Source organism: Nyctibius grandis, chromosome 1, assembly GCF_013368605.1.
Source record: "Nyctibius grandis isolate bNycGra1 chromosome 1, bNycGra1.pri, whole genome shotgun sequence".
Lineage (NCBI taxonomy): Eukaryota > Metazoa > Chordata > Aves > Nyctibiiformes > Nyctibiidae > Nyctibius > Nyctibius grandis.
Window position 1 is genome coordinate 8,631,752 of NC_090658.1, and position 14,451 is coordinate 8,646,202.

The following is a 14,451-nucleotide window of genomic DNA, read 5'->3' on the forward strand; positions in this document are numbered from 1 at the left end:
TTGGGGCAGGTCCAGGGCTGGGGGTATGATGGGGGGGGCTGCTGTGGGTACTGAACTGGGGGTGGTGTAAGGGTGTAATTGGAGTGGGGGGGGACATGGGGGGTGTGGGTGGGGTATGTAGAGGGGGGTGTGAGGGGTGTAGGGGAGGTGTTAGGCGTGTTGCGAGGGCCGTGGGGTGTGCGGGGGTGTGTGTGTGTGTGTGTGTGAGCTGCGTGCCGGGGGGGCCGGGGCGAGCCTCCTCGCCCATGATTGGCAGCGCGGCGATGTCCCCTCCCGGCTGGTGCTTTCCCTCCGGCCGCCGCTGAACTAGAGCCGAGGAGGGGCTGGGAATGCAGAGCCGGCAGCGCGCACACACGCTCCCTCTCACACACACCCCGGCACCCCGCAGCAGCCCCCCGCAGCCCAGCTCCCCTCCTATTTCTGCCGCTTTATTTTTTTTTAAATTTTAATTTATTTTTTTTTTTCCTCTTCTCCCCTCCCATCTCTCGGGCGCTTCCCCGCCTCGCCCGCCCGCCCGGCGCCCTCCCCGCGGCGCGGCGGGCTGCCTCCGCGGGCGCGCAGCGCGGGGCCATGCCGGCGGGGCCGTCGCTGCTGCGGGGTGCCCTCCTCCTTCTCCTCTTGCTGCTCTTCCTCGGCGCCCCGGCCCGAGGAGCCGTCTACACCAACCATTTCTTGGTGGAGCTGCACGGCGGGGGCCAGGCGGAGGCCGAGCGTCTGGCGGCGGAGCACGGCTTCGGAGGGGTGCGGAAGGTAAGCCCCCGCGCAGGCTCGGGGCGTTTCGGAGGGTGCGGTGCCGTGCCCTTCACGTTGGGCTGAGGGCATGCGGCGTCCTGCCGTGAGCATCCCGGCGGCGCCGGGGTGGTCCCCGGCACGGTCCTGCCCGCGACTTACCTGGGGAGAAGGGACGGAGCGGGGCGCGTCCCGGCTGTCCCCGCGTTCGTCCCCCCCCTTCCCGAGGGGATTTTAGGAGTAGAGGTGCCAAGAGCTATTGCAAGCGCTCCTCGGCGGCGGCCCTAAAGGGGGATTTTCTTGGACTGGAAAGCAGAGGAGTTTCCCACATGGTAGCTCGGAGCCTTTTGACTTACTATGTAAACATCCTCCAATTGAGCTCCCATCCTGCGGGGCTCGGGAGCTGGGGCTGGGTGCGGGAGCGGCTGGGGCCGCCCAGGGCTTCCTGTGCACGGCTGCAACTGAAACTGCTCAGAGCGCTTAAAAAATAATTAAAGCCGTATCTCCATGGAGAAGCTTACACACAATTTAAATGGAAGATTTCATAGAGGTGTTGACATTCAAGTTTGTGAGGCTGGTGTTTTCTTAATATCCCTGTTACTCCCACAGAGAAACAGGATGACCCCAGGCTGAAGAAGCTGCTTAATATTAAGCATGATAAGCAATCAGTGCTTATCACTAATGAACGTAAGTTGACAAACTTCAAGTACCATTGGAGGTTTTTTTTCCTCTCCTGAGGTCCCACGAAACCTCAGGTGGCCACAGTGGCACAGAGTCTCTTCCTGGCTCCTGAGGAGCCTAGGTCCAGTAGAAATCTCTCCCATCCAAATAATAATTAGACCTCTAAATATTTTAGAGTACAATCGGATCTAGGGTGAAGATAGGGGGAGGCTAATAGAGCGCCCTGGCCAATACAGTTTTTGGGAGACTTCATACCCAGGCAGCACCCGGCTTGGAGGAGTGTGGAGGGAAAGTGAGCTGTGTGAGCATTGCTGTTGCTGCTCCTTTGGGTTTTTTTCTTTCCCCGGTAATGTAATGAGAACCTGATCCTGCTTCCAAGGAAATGAATGAGAATGGTACCCTGAACTAGGATGAGTGAAATAGCTTAAGACCTTGATTTAACAAAAAAACCCCAAAAAACAATTTAAAAAGCATATGAAGTGAGACTACCTCCCTCGGGCTGCCTTGTCTCAACTCCAGTGGGGGCTCGTTAGAGAAATGAGGACAAGATCGTTGTTGCTTTGACCACAGCCAACTTCTGATGCTGATAAGATGCTTTTGTTTTGGGCTCACAGTCTTGTCCTGATAACAATAGAGCTGGGCTGCTGATGCCCTTGGGAGAGGATCCATTGCAGGGATTAGGTCTTGTTACATGAAACTTCTTAGATACAGCTCTTTGGTCAACAGTTTTCCCTTTATATTCCCCTCCTGTTTGTACTCCCTTCCTCCTATCCTGGGGATATCTGACTGATAAGGCCTCAGGGGCAGGGAAGGGTATCTTTGTGCAGAGCTGCATTTCTTATTCCTTTTGCTAGATGCTTTCACATGGTCCTGTGACCCACGCGAAGAAGAGATAGGGAGAGAGGGGATTTTGTAGGATGAAGAAGTGCAGTGTGCGGGCTGTTATAATCCTCTCCCCTCCACTATGCCTCTTCCCGGGGTGCCTTGGGCACATTAGGAGACATACAGATTCTTCATGGAAGTCAATCTTGTAGCTCATCTCAGTAGAGAGATGGAGGGAAGTCCCTCGGGTGTGCCAGAGGAGAGTACCTGCTTTCCGGTACATGCGGCAGGGGGGCTGGTGCCTGTGGACGCGGCTGTCTCTAGGAACGAAGCCTAGCAGAGCCGTGGCGTGATGTGCGTGGCGGGGCAGGTGGTGGCGGTGGCTCCTGTACTGAGCACATGCTGTCCCAAGGGGTTTCTAGGTTACATCATTCCGGTCCCTGAAAGGCTAGAGGCTCCCACCCCTCCTCCTCAAACACAAGAGAAAATAGTACCCTACTATCTGCAAGGCAGTAACTTTAGGGAATAGGAAAAGCTCATAGGGTTTGGCACTTAGCTGTGTCGGAAGATAATCCATGAGAGGCTGATTGCAGTCTGCGTTCTGCAGGGGAAATTGGTAACGGGGCTTGGGTGGCAATAGGCGTTAATAAAAGCTTGTGCCATCTACTCCAGTGTCTCTTCAGCATTGCTGAACTGAAGAGTCTCCTAATCTGTTTTGCTATTATCAGGCTTGTCTAGCATCTCCACTCACAGTCTGCAGACTCAGCTTTCATGGCGATAACAACAGTGCAGAAAGTTGAACATGGCCATGTGTGTGTGTGGAAACAGAGCTGTTTGTGGTAAGCTCTCGGGGGAAAGTACCACGTGTAGATATGCTGGCTAATGAAATATTTGAAAAATACTGGAAAAACCCTGAATTATACCACAAGGAGAAGTGATCTTTGCATGCTTCAGCCACACATACTGTTTGGACAATATAATGAGTTATTTACTTAAACCAAATCCAGTTACCTTTACCCATATTGGAGAAGTGCCGTTGTCTGAAAATAATCACCTTTATTTCAGTGCAGGTACTTTACAAGTAGGAGCACAAGGGCAGATTCAGCTTTTTCCTGTGTGTGGATTTAAGACGTGTATGAGAGAGATTTCTTTTATGCGTGCTGTGTATCACAGACCTCTTTTAACATGACTTTATGGGAGCTGATTTTTAAACTATGTATTTTTAGTGCATATGTTTTTTTTCCTAATAACAATCTCTGAGCAAGTGCATATTGCATTTACTCAACAGCAGATTTCTGCAGAAATAGAAGAGAAAGCATTGCCTTGAAGATTAATGTTATGAACTCTGCGATGCTCTTCCTAATTGATTCTTTGGCCATGCTTCCTACCATCATTCTGAAACTGCTACAAGACTTCAGATGGGCAAAAATGTATACTTTAAATTCAGTGCTTGATGAATTGATTAAGAAGGGCTTGGTACTTATGTAAACAGGTACCTATGTTTAGATCTAGGATCCTAACATGAGACAGAATCTCAAAAACACTGGTGAATTTTTCTTTAACCTTCCCTGAATTAATCCCGAATACAGACCTCTTTGCAACTTCGATTGTGTGCTTTGATATGTTTTTTTTTTGATGTTTGCAATTTTTCAAACTGTTTGTACCTGCCAAAATTGATTCTATATATTCCTGGTGAAACAGATACTGTGATAAAGTATGTTCTTTTCTTAATGTGGTTAGCCTTACTATCTTCAAGCATTTAGGAGTCATGAGGATGCCCCCTTAATAGCTACATGTTAAATTTTGAGAACTGCAAAAGGAACAACTTTTTTTTTTTTTTTTCCCCCTCTTCATTTTCTTTGCCTCCTGGCATGGTTGCCCCCAGAATACATTTCTTAATGCAGGCTGAAAAAAACTGCTTTCTGACCTTGCCGTGCAGTTTTAATTCATTTCTAACAAGGGGAGTTGGAAGAAGCATTTGGAAAGGTCTCCTAATTGGAGAGCAGAGTTTAAACATCTCTTTTCATTTTATCAACAGCACTGAGACAATCTACAAAACACCACCATAGCCAAGTATTCCACTTCTGGTAGCACTGAGGTGAAGGGTTTTAACAATTCGCATTCAGTGGTTTCAGATTTTAAAATAAGAACCAAACATGGATTTCAAACAGTAGAGAATTTTATGTGCCCTAAAGCTGGTCTGTTTTTTTCCTTGATGTATCACCTGATCACCTCTCCCTCTAAATCTTGCAAAGCCCAAGGTACCTCTTACAGCTGTGACTTTTCTGCATCCCATTTTTGCTTAGGAGGCTGCTGGTTGAGGACCAAGCCTTCTGGAGCTGGCCAGGATTTTCTGGATAAAATGTTGAGAGCTTTGGGGTTTTTTTACATTGCATAAATAGAGACTTACCGAAAGCAAAGCTTAACAGATGAAGAAGCTATATTTCTTGCTGCAGCAGCCCACTTCTCTGCATCTAGGCTGGGAACCTGTGAGGTGGGAGTTGATGTGGTGTGGAAGGCAAACCAGGAGGCAGAATAATGGGTTAGCAGCCTTGGGAGTTCTTTGCAGGGATCTCCTCCAGGGATCCTGAAATTTCATCCTGGGGTCCACACACTAAAGCCCTGAAAATCCCTTCCTGCGTAGATCAGCCCCTAAATCTGGAGAAGAGGTGTTTGCCTAGTGTAATATTTAAGGTGCCAGGTTATGCGTCTGCATGCCCGGAATGCACCGTGATGGTCGGACGGGAGTCTGTGCGTGTAAAAAATGCTGGCTGCGAATGTATGCCTATATGTGTGTCTATAGGTATGTGTGTTTACACACATCTATATGTTTCTTGTTCCTTTTCCCCGAATACCTATGCATGGAGCAAAGAGGAAAGAAGGGTGAATTCTTAGCCAGGCTCCTGGGTGACTCTGTGTGCATATATATTAAACAGCCAATTTGTGCACGTTATATGGTGATCCATATCTTACAGATGAACTTGCCTGTGTTGCTTTCACACGTGCTGCTAACCCAAGTGCTCATGAAAGCGTTAGTTCTGGCTGGGCGAGGGCAGCACAGAGTGTGCAGATGTGCTCCAGTGTGGAAACAGATGCTGAAGCAATGGAGCATCCCGTGGAAACAGGAGGCAGAGCCCAGGCCTCCCCACATGGGCCTGCTGGACTCCAAGGACTTAAGATCAAGCCTCAGACTGCAGTGTTTCTGTGCACTAAAATGTGTTTAATAATTAATTAGCTTTGTGTTTTATGCTGGTTTAGAGGAAAGGATGTTTGTTTGCAGAAGTAATCCTTTATTATGGAAACAGGAAAACCTCTTAGAAATGGAAGGTGCAATGTAAATTTTTTGAGGAAACCAAGAGCTTTAATTTCCTAGATTTTGCTGTTGCAATTTTGTGTTATTAAGATAAGAAAAAGTAAATTCCATGCAAATGCTAATTGTGCAACTACTGAGATTTCAATAGGTCATCTCACCATAGCAGCAAATGCTTCCATTTCCAAAAGAGAGTCTGAGCTGATGTATTTAAATTAGGGGTAAGAAGCAATTAACTAGCAGGAAAAGTTTGATCCTGCTGTGGAAAGGCACACTGCTGGGTGGTGATGGAGAGCTCCCTTTTCCAGAAAAGTCCTGGAAGAATGTAATCAGGGAGACGCAGAGAGAAGAGCCGTGTGCATTTGGAGGGATCCTCGTCAGCTCGTCATGGGTCCAGGTGTATCACTGGGCACCGACTGGGAAGTCCTGTTCGCTCCTATTTACACTCAAAATGTTAGTGGAATTAAATCAGAGATTTCCTGCAGCAGTATAGTTTGCCTCATATGTGGAAATAAGGTATTTCATTCTAAATTATGCTTTGATTTGGGCTTTTTTAATTTTATTTTGCATTTTGCCTTGGATGCAGAAACAGCCCCAGGAGCAAACACTGTAACTGGCTAACTCAGAATGAAAAAAAATCCCCCATTGCTTAAATGTGCTCACACATCTGAAAGCTCTAAACTATTAACAATAAGAAGAATGTAAACCACAGGCTGAAGTACATCCCTAACCCAGTTTCTATAGAGCTCCTTCTCTACCAGAGGCTCAAACCAACTGCTTGTTGAGGGTGAGTGTTCTGTTTGAGGTATAAAATAATTACCTTGTCAGATTTTCATAGTATTTATTATTTGAGTATAAAACAAGAAGGTCAGACTCCCCTGCTATAGATCCCTGCTGTAATTGCTCTATTACTGTTTTGAATACATGGTGTAGTTCTGTTTCTTGGCAAAACACACACATTAAACCTTACCTTTACAGATAAGTTTTGTTTTGTTTACTGAGCTACAGCTCAGTAAACACAAAGATACAAAATTCTGGCTATTTATAAAGCTGCCTGCGTTTATAATTTTGTTTATTCCACATTGCTTGAACTTATTGGCAAAATTGAACATGTGGTAGAGACCCAGGAAACGCACTGCGAGTAATTCCTCTTTCACTTGTTTTTTTTTGATGATGCAGCTCAACCGGGGATGTGCAGTTATTTGTTTTCATTTGAATTATATTTAGTTTTGCCAGTGTCGAGGAGAAAAATAGAAAACATATGAAGTGAACAGCATTTCCAGGATGCTGTGATCACAGCACACCAGAACTGCCTGTCTCCTGCAGTCTAGCCCCAAGTGCCTGCCTGATGGAAGCTTGTTGCGGTGTGGTATGAAGGCACCAGGGACAGCTTTCCGCTCCAAGAAGTAGCTCCAGGTCTGAGGGGCTTAAGCAGCTGAGGAGCATCAGTGCTAACAGCATGGATGCTGGGGGGGTGGCACTTGCTCCATTCCCCACCTTCCCAAAGCTGGTGGAGCAGGCACAGCTCACCCAGGCTCCTGTCTGCCAGAGGCTGCCTGCATGCCACCAGTGCAGACTGGAGCCAGCCTCCCAGGCCTGCGGTTTCAGGATGGTGTGGCACCATGGAAACCAGATGCTGCCAGCAGCCCCCTGACTTGTTTTCTAGAGCCTCTGCTTTAGAGAGTAGTTGTGAGGTGTGGGAACCACTGGTGGAGCAGTCACAAGTTCTTTGTTGACATTTTGTGTCAGGAAACAGCTTGTTGCCATATACTGTGTCTCCTAACCCTAATGATGCTCCTTTTCCTAGTTTTGTGAAATCCCTTCAAAGTATTTTCTGTAGTGACTGAGAGAAGTAACTCCCAGGTTGTTTCTTTCCTTTGTACACCTCTGTGTAAAAGAATCACGATGGTGTGTGGAGATTTCTGTGCCATGCAACTGAGGTTCAGGATTTGCACCAGGAGAGGCAGGATTAATATACAGGAAGCAAATCTCCGGCTTTGTTTCCTTTACTTCAAGTCTGCCAGTTCCTTAGCTATTTTGAGCCTGTGCTATGGGATTTATAGTCAAAGGTGTTATTTTAATATCAGCACTAGATAAATAAGGATCATTAGTATGGTATCACCGTCGTGCTGTCAGCCTGGGATCTCCTTCCTTCTGCCCAGATAGCTTTCTTGCACATGACTATCAGGCTATTTCTGGACTTTTCAACATATGGATATATTCATTGCCTGTACGTGTTTGAATTTTGGGATCCCGTATGCTGTGGCTTTGCCTGGGGCCCTGTCTGAAACTCTCATTCCTCTGTGTAAGTTTTCTATGTGTTGAGAGCAGTCTGAGAGCTATTTCTAAGAGGCAATATGGATATCCGTTGCTATTACAACAAAGTTGAATTTGTCCCCAGACCTGAGGTTGCAGAGCTGTGCAGCGAAAGGATAACTATTTTTGTAACAGTACCCTGTCTTGGAGGCTTCTTTTTTGGTATCAGGCCAGATGGACAGATCCTATTACCATGCCTACAACCAGACCCAGATGGTTTAGGTTACTGCGAATGAGGTAGAGCATTTTGTTTCTAGCTTGGGAATTCAAATCCAGATTAAAACTCTAGACCAAAATTGTCAGTTCACTCCCAGCTCGAAGTACGTCCATCTGAGAACCTGTGGCGTCCTTGGCAATTGTTTATTAGCAGGCAAATGGTCCCAGAGACTGACTGTGCAGCTAGGCTTGGCTCCTTCAGAAAAGCACTGAGGTGCGTTGGTGCTTGAATTTATGTTATCTCTTAGAGGAACCAACCTTTGTGTGAAGGTGGAAGATAGCCTTCTATCCTTATCACAAAATATGACGGGTGACAAGATGTAACACCCTACCCACTCTTAGAAAACACTTACTGCTGTAATTGTACTGATGTAGTTAAAATGGGAAAACAAACCCAGTTGCAGTGTTGTTACCGTCAGTGAGGGAGTGCTAACATCTTTAACTCTTTCCACATCAGAACAATATTAGCAGAAATTTCAATAAAACTAGAGCTTTCACCAGTAAGGCCCTGTTGATTTAAAAAAAAAAATGAAAACCAAACCAACCACAAAAAGGAAAAAGAAAAGCATCAGACTTCATGGAATAGTTGTACTGGTAATGCTTTACAGTGTAGCCAAGTGGAAGTTTGCATGTGACCCTTGCCCTCATCCATGTATGGAATTATTCCAATTAAAATGAATCCATGCAACTCAAGTTTCAAATACTTGCAATAAAGTACTTACAATGTAGTTGCTGAAACATATGCGGAATTTATTTGGTAGATATTTTCAATTAGTAAGTCTGTGCTCGTGGAAAATTCTGTGAACTGGAAGTCAAGCCAAAATGCTGAAATGAATGATAAATTCTGCCAACTCTTATTAAAAAATTATACCTGGGAAACCCTCCTGCGCAGTTCCAGTCTGTAGCATGGGTGGCTAGTTTCTGAGAGAGCTGTAGTTACAAACTCAGTGCTGTAGTTAATGGATCTAAAATTTACCTTTGTCCTGTAATGCTATCCTAGTCATCAGAAACTCTGTTTGTTTTTTCTTTTTTTTTGTTTCAACTTTTTAAAATAATTAAATGGGTCAGGTCTCTCCAGGATGCTGGCTGCATGGTGGCTATGAATATTGCAGTGAGCAGCCCAGAGCTTCCATCCATCACTGGCCTCTGGTGGGAGGAAGCCGAACTGCTCGTCTATTTGTCAAAGACAGGATTTCTCTAAGTAACCTGAAGCAGTCTGATGTGTTGCTCTTGTTGTAAATCAAGGTGAGCTCTATGTTTAACTCTCATAAGTTCCTTGAAAAAGCTAACCCTGTTCTACCGAAATGGAGATTTTATTTCAGCTCAGCGGTTCTAGGCTGTGCTTTGGGACAGGGAGCGCTGTCCCAGAGAGAGCTGAATTTGGTGTTGTGTGAAATTCTGTGTGGCCACCACACACAGTTGATCAGCCAGCATGAAATCCAATTTGGTCATGGATTTATGACAGTAGCTCAAAAGTCTAACTGAGCTGAATGCTGGCCATGTTCAGCAAGTAGCAGGAGCTTGGACCTAAAAAAGGAAATTACAAGCTAGCCCAGTCTTACCATTTATACACTGGGATTATAAACAAATAAATTAGGTAGTGATAGCTCTAGTTTACTCACTCAAGGAGTGAACTGGGATGTAATGTTCTTTGTCATGTATTAACCTACCTTCTCAAACAAAACTTCTGTGTAAATGTTACATTCTTCTCTGTCCACAGAAAGGAAATGGAAAGAGTGACCTCAGTGTTTACATCAAATCAGTTGGCAAGTGTGTCCCAGATACTCATGACTGAACTAGATTATTTCCTTACCTGATGAGTAAAAGGGTAATATGTCAGAGCTGCTTTCTTCTTGAGTATAGAACCAAACTGTGAAAACCTGAAACCTGACAATATATATTTAATTACTATTATTAAGCAGAGAAACTGGTACTGTTACTAGACAGGTGTTGGATATCAAGCCAGAGCCAAACAGGTGTATCTCTTCCTTGTATGGGTAGTAAAAGAGGGGGGATGTAGCTTCCCCTCTCCCGATGACAGAGGATCCTCTTGTCTGCCTATTCACTCTTCATGAAACACCAGTGAAACGCAGGGATGTGATTCTGAAATCCGCTGTATGGGTGAGCACTGTTTTTGTCACGTACTGTGCCACACCGAGTGCAGCAGAAGCTTCTGTTCAAGGCTTTTAGCTGCAGCAATGATATGGTGAATTAGCTATAACCATGACTGGTGGATTCCCATTGTCCCACAGGGACCTTATGCTTCCCTGTGTCAATTAATTTAAAAATGTGTGTCAACTAAATTTAGTGATTTAGAAGTTACTGTGAACCAATTGTAAAGAAGAATTGTCACTTCTGAATTCGGGTGAAAAATCAAAACCTGAACATATCTGCAGTTTGGAAAAATGGGTTGTTAGCATTGGTGGAATGACAGTTGTGGATCAGAACATCAACTGAATTTTGGTTTTTGGAGCGTTTCAGTCTACTAATTTTTACATTACCATTTAAATCCCAAAACTTCACAGGCAAATGTACTTTTCTTTTCTCTACTACTTTTCTCGAGTCTCCTTCTCTGGAGACATTCAAAACCCGCCTGGACGCGTTCCTGTGTGATATGGTCTAGGTAATCCTGCCCCGGCAGGGGGATTGGACTAGATGATCTTTCGAGGTCCCTTCCAATCCCTAACATTCTGTGATTCTGTGATTCTTCTCTTAACTGTAAAACCATTCAATTTCTCCTACAATTCAGGTATGGTTCAGAGTAAAACCCAGACAGAACAGCAAGTGGATTTTTTTTTCCTCTTTCTTCTGATGGGAGTTAAAACACTCAATTTCATTCTGTAAAATCCCCCTTTTTTCCCTTTGAACATGTTTTATTCATGTAAAATATAGTGTACCTTGGTAGGGAAACCACTATTCCAGGCTCTAAAGGCTGAAACATGCTGTGGTAGGTTGACGCTGGCTGGATGCCAGGTGACCACCAAAGCTGCTCTGTCACTCCCCTCCTCAGCTGGACAGGGGAGAGAAGATAGAATGAAAGGCTTGTGGGTCGAGATGAGGACAGGGACATCACTCACCAATTAACTGTCACGGACAAAACAGGTTTGACTTGGGGAAATTAGTTTAATTTATTACCAATCAAATCAGAGTAGGATAAGAAGAAATAAAGCCAAATCTTAAAAACACCTTCCCCCATCCCTCCCTTCTTCCCAGGCTTAACTTCACTCTCTATTTTCTCTACCTCCTCCCCCCCAGTGGCGTAGGGGGACGAGGAATGGGGGTTGTGGTCGGTTCATCACACATTATCCTGCCGCTCCTTCCTCCTGAGTGGGAGGACTCCTCGTACTCTTGCCCTGCTCCAGTGTGGGACACACAGGAGACAGTCCTCCATGAACTCCCCCAATGTGAGTCCTTTCCACGGGCTGCAGTTCTGCATGAACTGTTCCAGTGTGCGTCCCTTCTACAGGGTACAGTCCTTCAGGAATACACTGCTCCAGTGTGGGTCCCCCATAGGGTCACAAGTCCTGCCAGCAAACCCGCTCCAGCGTGGGCTCCTTTCTCCACGGGGACACAGGTCCTGCCAGGAGCCTGCTCCAGTGTGGGCTTCCCACAGGGTCACAGCCTCCTTCAGGCATCCACCTACTCTGGCGTGGGGTCTTCCATGGGCTGCAGGTGGATATGTACTCTCCACTGTGGACCTCCATGGGCTGCAGGGGGATGGCCTGCCTCACCACGGTCTTCACCACAGGCTGGAGGGGAATCTCTGCTCCAGCACCTGGAGCACCTCCTCCCCCTCCTTCTTCACTGACCTTGGTGTCTGCAGAGTTTTCTCTTACATATTCTCACTCCTCTCTCTCTGGCTGCAATTGCTGTTGCACAGCAACACTTTTCCCCTTCTTAACTATGTTATCACAGAGGTGCTACCACTGTCTCTGATGGGCTTGGCCTTGGCCAGCACTGGGTCCATCTTGGAGCCAGCTGGCACGGGCTCTGTCAGACATGGGGGAAGCTTCTAGCAGCTTCTCACAGAAGCCACCCCTGTAGCCCCTCTGCTACCAAAACCTGGCCAAGCAAACTCAATACACATGCTGACTGATTAATTAAGAACCTACATTTGCCTTGCTTGACTGATGTAATAAAAGCAAGATAACATATCAGCACACGCTGGATTGACCACAATTTCTGCCAGCAATAAGCTTCTGTCATTTATTAATTGGTAGGAACAAACAATAAAAAGACTTATTTCACAGCTGCCTGAAAGGTCAATGAGGTAGGTCCTGGGAGGAGGCACAAGAGGTGATGGTGCTATTTTCTTTCCTTTCTCATCATTATTGCTAGCATCAAGGCAGATTTGGGTTATCCTTTTCCTTCTGTTTAATACAGAGCTCTTGAACCCACTCAGAGCAGTTAGTCTCTATTGTAAAGTGACAATTGTGCTGTTATGTACTGGAGCCGAGAGGAGCGCTTTCCAGTTCATGATGGCATAAGTAATGGAAGAATTTGCCTCTGACTTGATCTTGTAATAGTGGGGATTAATGTCCGTGACTTTCTCTTAGCAGAGTCAAGCAACTTTACAAAAATACGGAAAACAGCAGTGTCCCAAAACTCTCTTTTCCTTGGCGCCACTGAAAATATTTTTCTTACGGCTTCCTTGCCCTGCTCTTCTCAAGCCTACTATCTTAAGTTTAAAGAAAAAAGAAGCAACAGTGTGCCCTCCCTGTACTTTAGTGTCACACTTTTGTTTCTAATTGTTACCCGTCGGCTTCTCTCCCATAAAACACATATTTTTCTCCAGGAATTGACTGCTGCTTTAGGAACTGGAAGACTTGTGCAGTGTGGTCTGACAACAGAAACCTCCCTGTGAAGCACTTTCTGTCAGTCAGCTATTGCTTGGCAGCCTGGCATTAAACACACCTGGAGAAAAAAAGAAGAGAGTAAAGGTTTTGAATAGAAAGAAAACTACAAATCTTCCTAAAGTGTTGGTAAGGGCTAGTATTTTTGCATTGGCGCAGTTCCTCTTTTCTGTGCTTTCTTGAGTAGCTCTTGTCAGTAACCAACTCATTTTGGTCTGAGCTGCTTTTATAGCACTACTTCATTAGAGCTTGAGTTCACGATGTTGCTTTTAGGTGCTACATTAGCTGAGAGCTTGCACACATGTTCATGTCCTACACACTTTGCTACATGGAAGTAGATTTAAAAATAATGCTGAAGTGCTTTGCTGAAAATGTCAGTGAGTAGCCATGTCTTGCTCCCTCTCCATCCTCAAGATACAAGTACCAGTAATTTTTGGCTGGGGCATACTACATCTTAGTGCTGTTTTTAAAATAGCAAACTTTATCTCCTGGCTTTTATCTCAGTGTTTTTAGAGCTGATGTGACACCAGGTTCCAGTGTGACAACAGTAGTCGACCTGTTTGGTTATGTGCTTAACAGGAGAGCTGGGTTGTAGATCAGGAATGAGGCCAAGCGTCTTTGTTAGCAGTGCTAATTGCTGTCAGCAGTATTGGTCCAGTGTAGATGGAAATAAACCGTGGTCACTTCAATTTGCAGACTATAACTAAATCAAGCTATTTCTTGTAATGTGACTTTTTCTTAAGGCAGATGTAGAATAAGAAATTTCCATCATGTATTATTTAAACATATTCAAATACTTACCAAATACCTGTTGCTAAAGAGGTACCTGATTACATACATATATATTATATGTGTAGATACACCCCCTGATCTGTGTTGACAATGGCACTTGGCATTTTATAGTTATAGTTTTATAGCACAGTCTATAGTACTCTGCAAACATTAATTAAATTAGTCCTATCAATAAGTAAGTAAGCAAGTACTTATTAGAGTATTCCATGTTACATGCAAGGCAACTGAAACAAGAATATTACAGCTGTAATTGCCTGAGACTCTCCTGATCTAGGAGAATCCCTAGGCGCTGGGTTTACCCAGCATCTCTGAAGATGCTGAAACTCATGTCTTGTGAGTTTTAGTCCTGGCTTTGTCCTACAGCAGAGTGCAAATGAAACAGTCCTGGATATAATGATCTTGGAGAGAAGGTTATTTGAGGTGTGAAAACTTTCACAGAATAGTGTCACCTTGAGGGATGCTTTGAAAACACAGAAGAGCCTTGAAAGAGTGGCAGGATAGCCAGAGGAGCCCCATTGCTCCAAGCAGGAGACAGGCACTTACAGCAAGAGTTTTGTTTGCCTTTGGTAATAAAATGTAGAACGGGCAAAACCACTTTTGGGGTACCATCCTTTTTATCTCCTTGTATTCTTAAAGCATTGACTGTCACAGGCTAAATGAACTACAGTTAATTAACTGGGTCAAGTACTGACCGGCTTTCTGGCTGGGATGTCGTTTACACTACACAGTTCA

General features: G+C 45.2%; 1 protein-coding gene across 1 annotated transcript in view; it reads left to right on the forward strand.

Annotated features, from left to right (window-relative positions):
* Positions 1 to 552: 552 nt before the first annotated feature.
* PCSK2 (proprotein convertase subtilisin/kexin type 2) overlaps positions 553 to 14,451 on the forward strand; it is a 105,967-nt gene continuing 92,068 nt past the window's right edge. Inside the window, exon 1 of the mRNA XM_068405101.1 lies at positions 553 to 750. Coding sequence (XP_068261202.1) covers positions 571 to 750 — 180 coding nt within the window. The 5' untranslated portion in view covers positions 553 to 570. The remainder of the gene's footprint in view (positions 751 to 14,451) is intronic.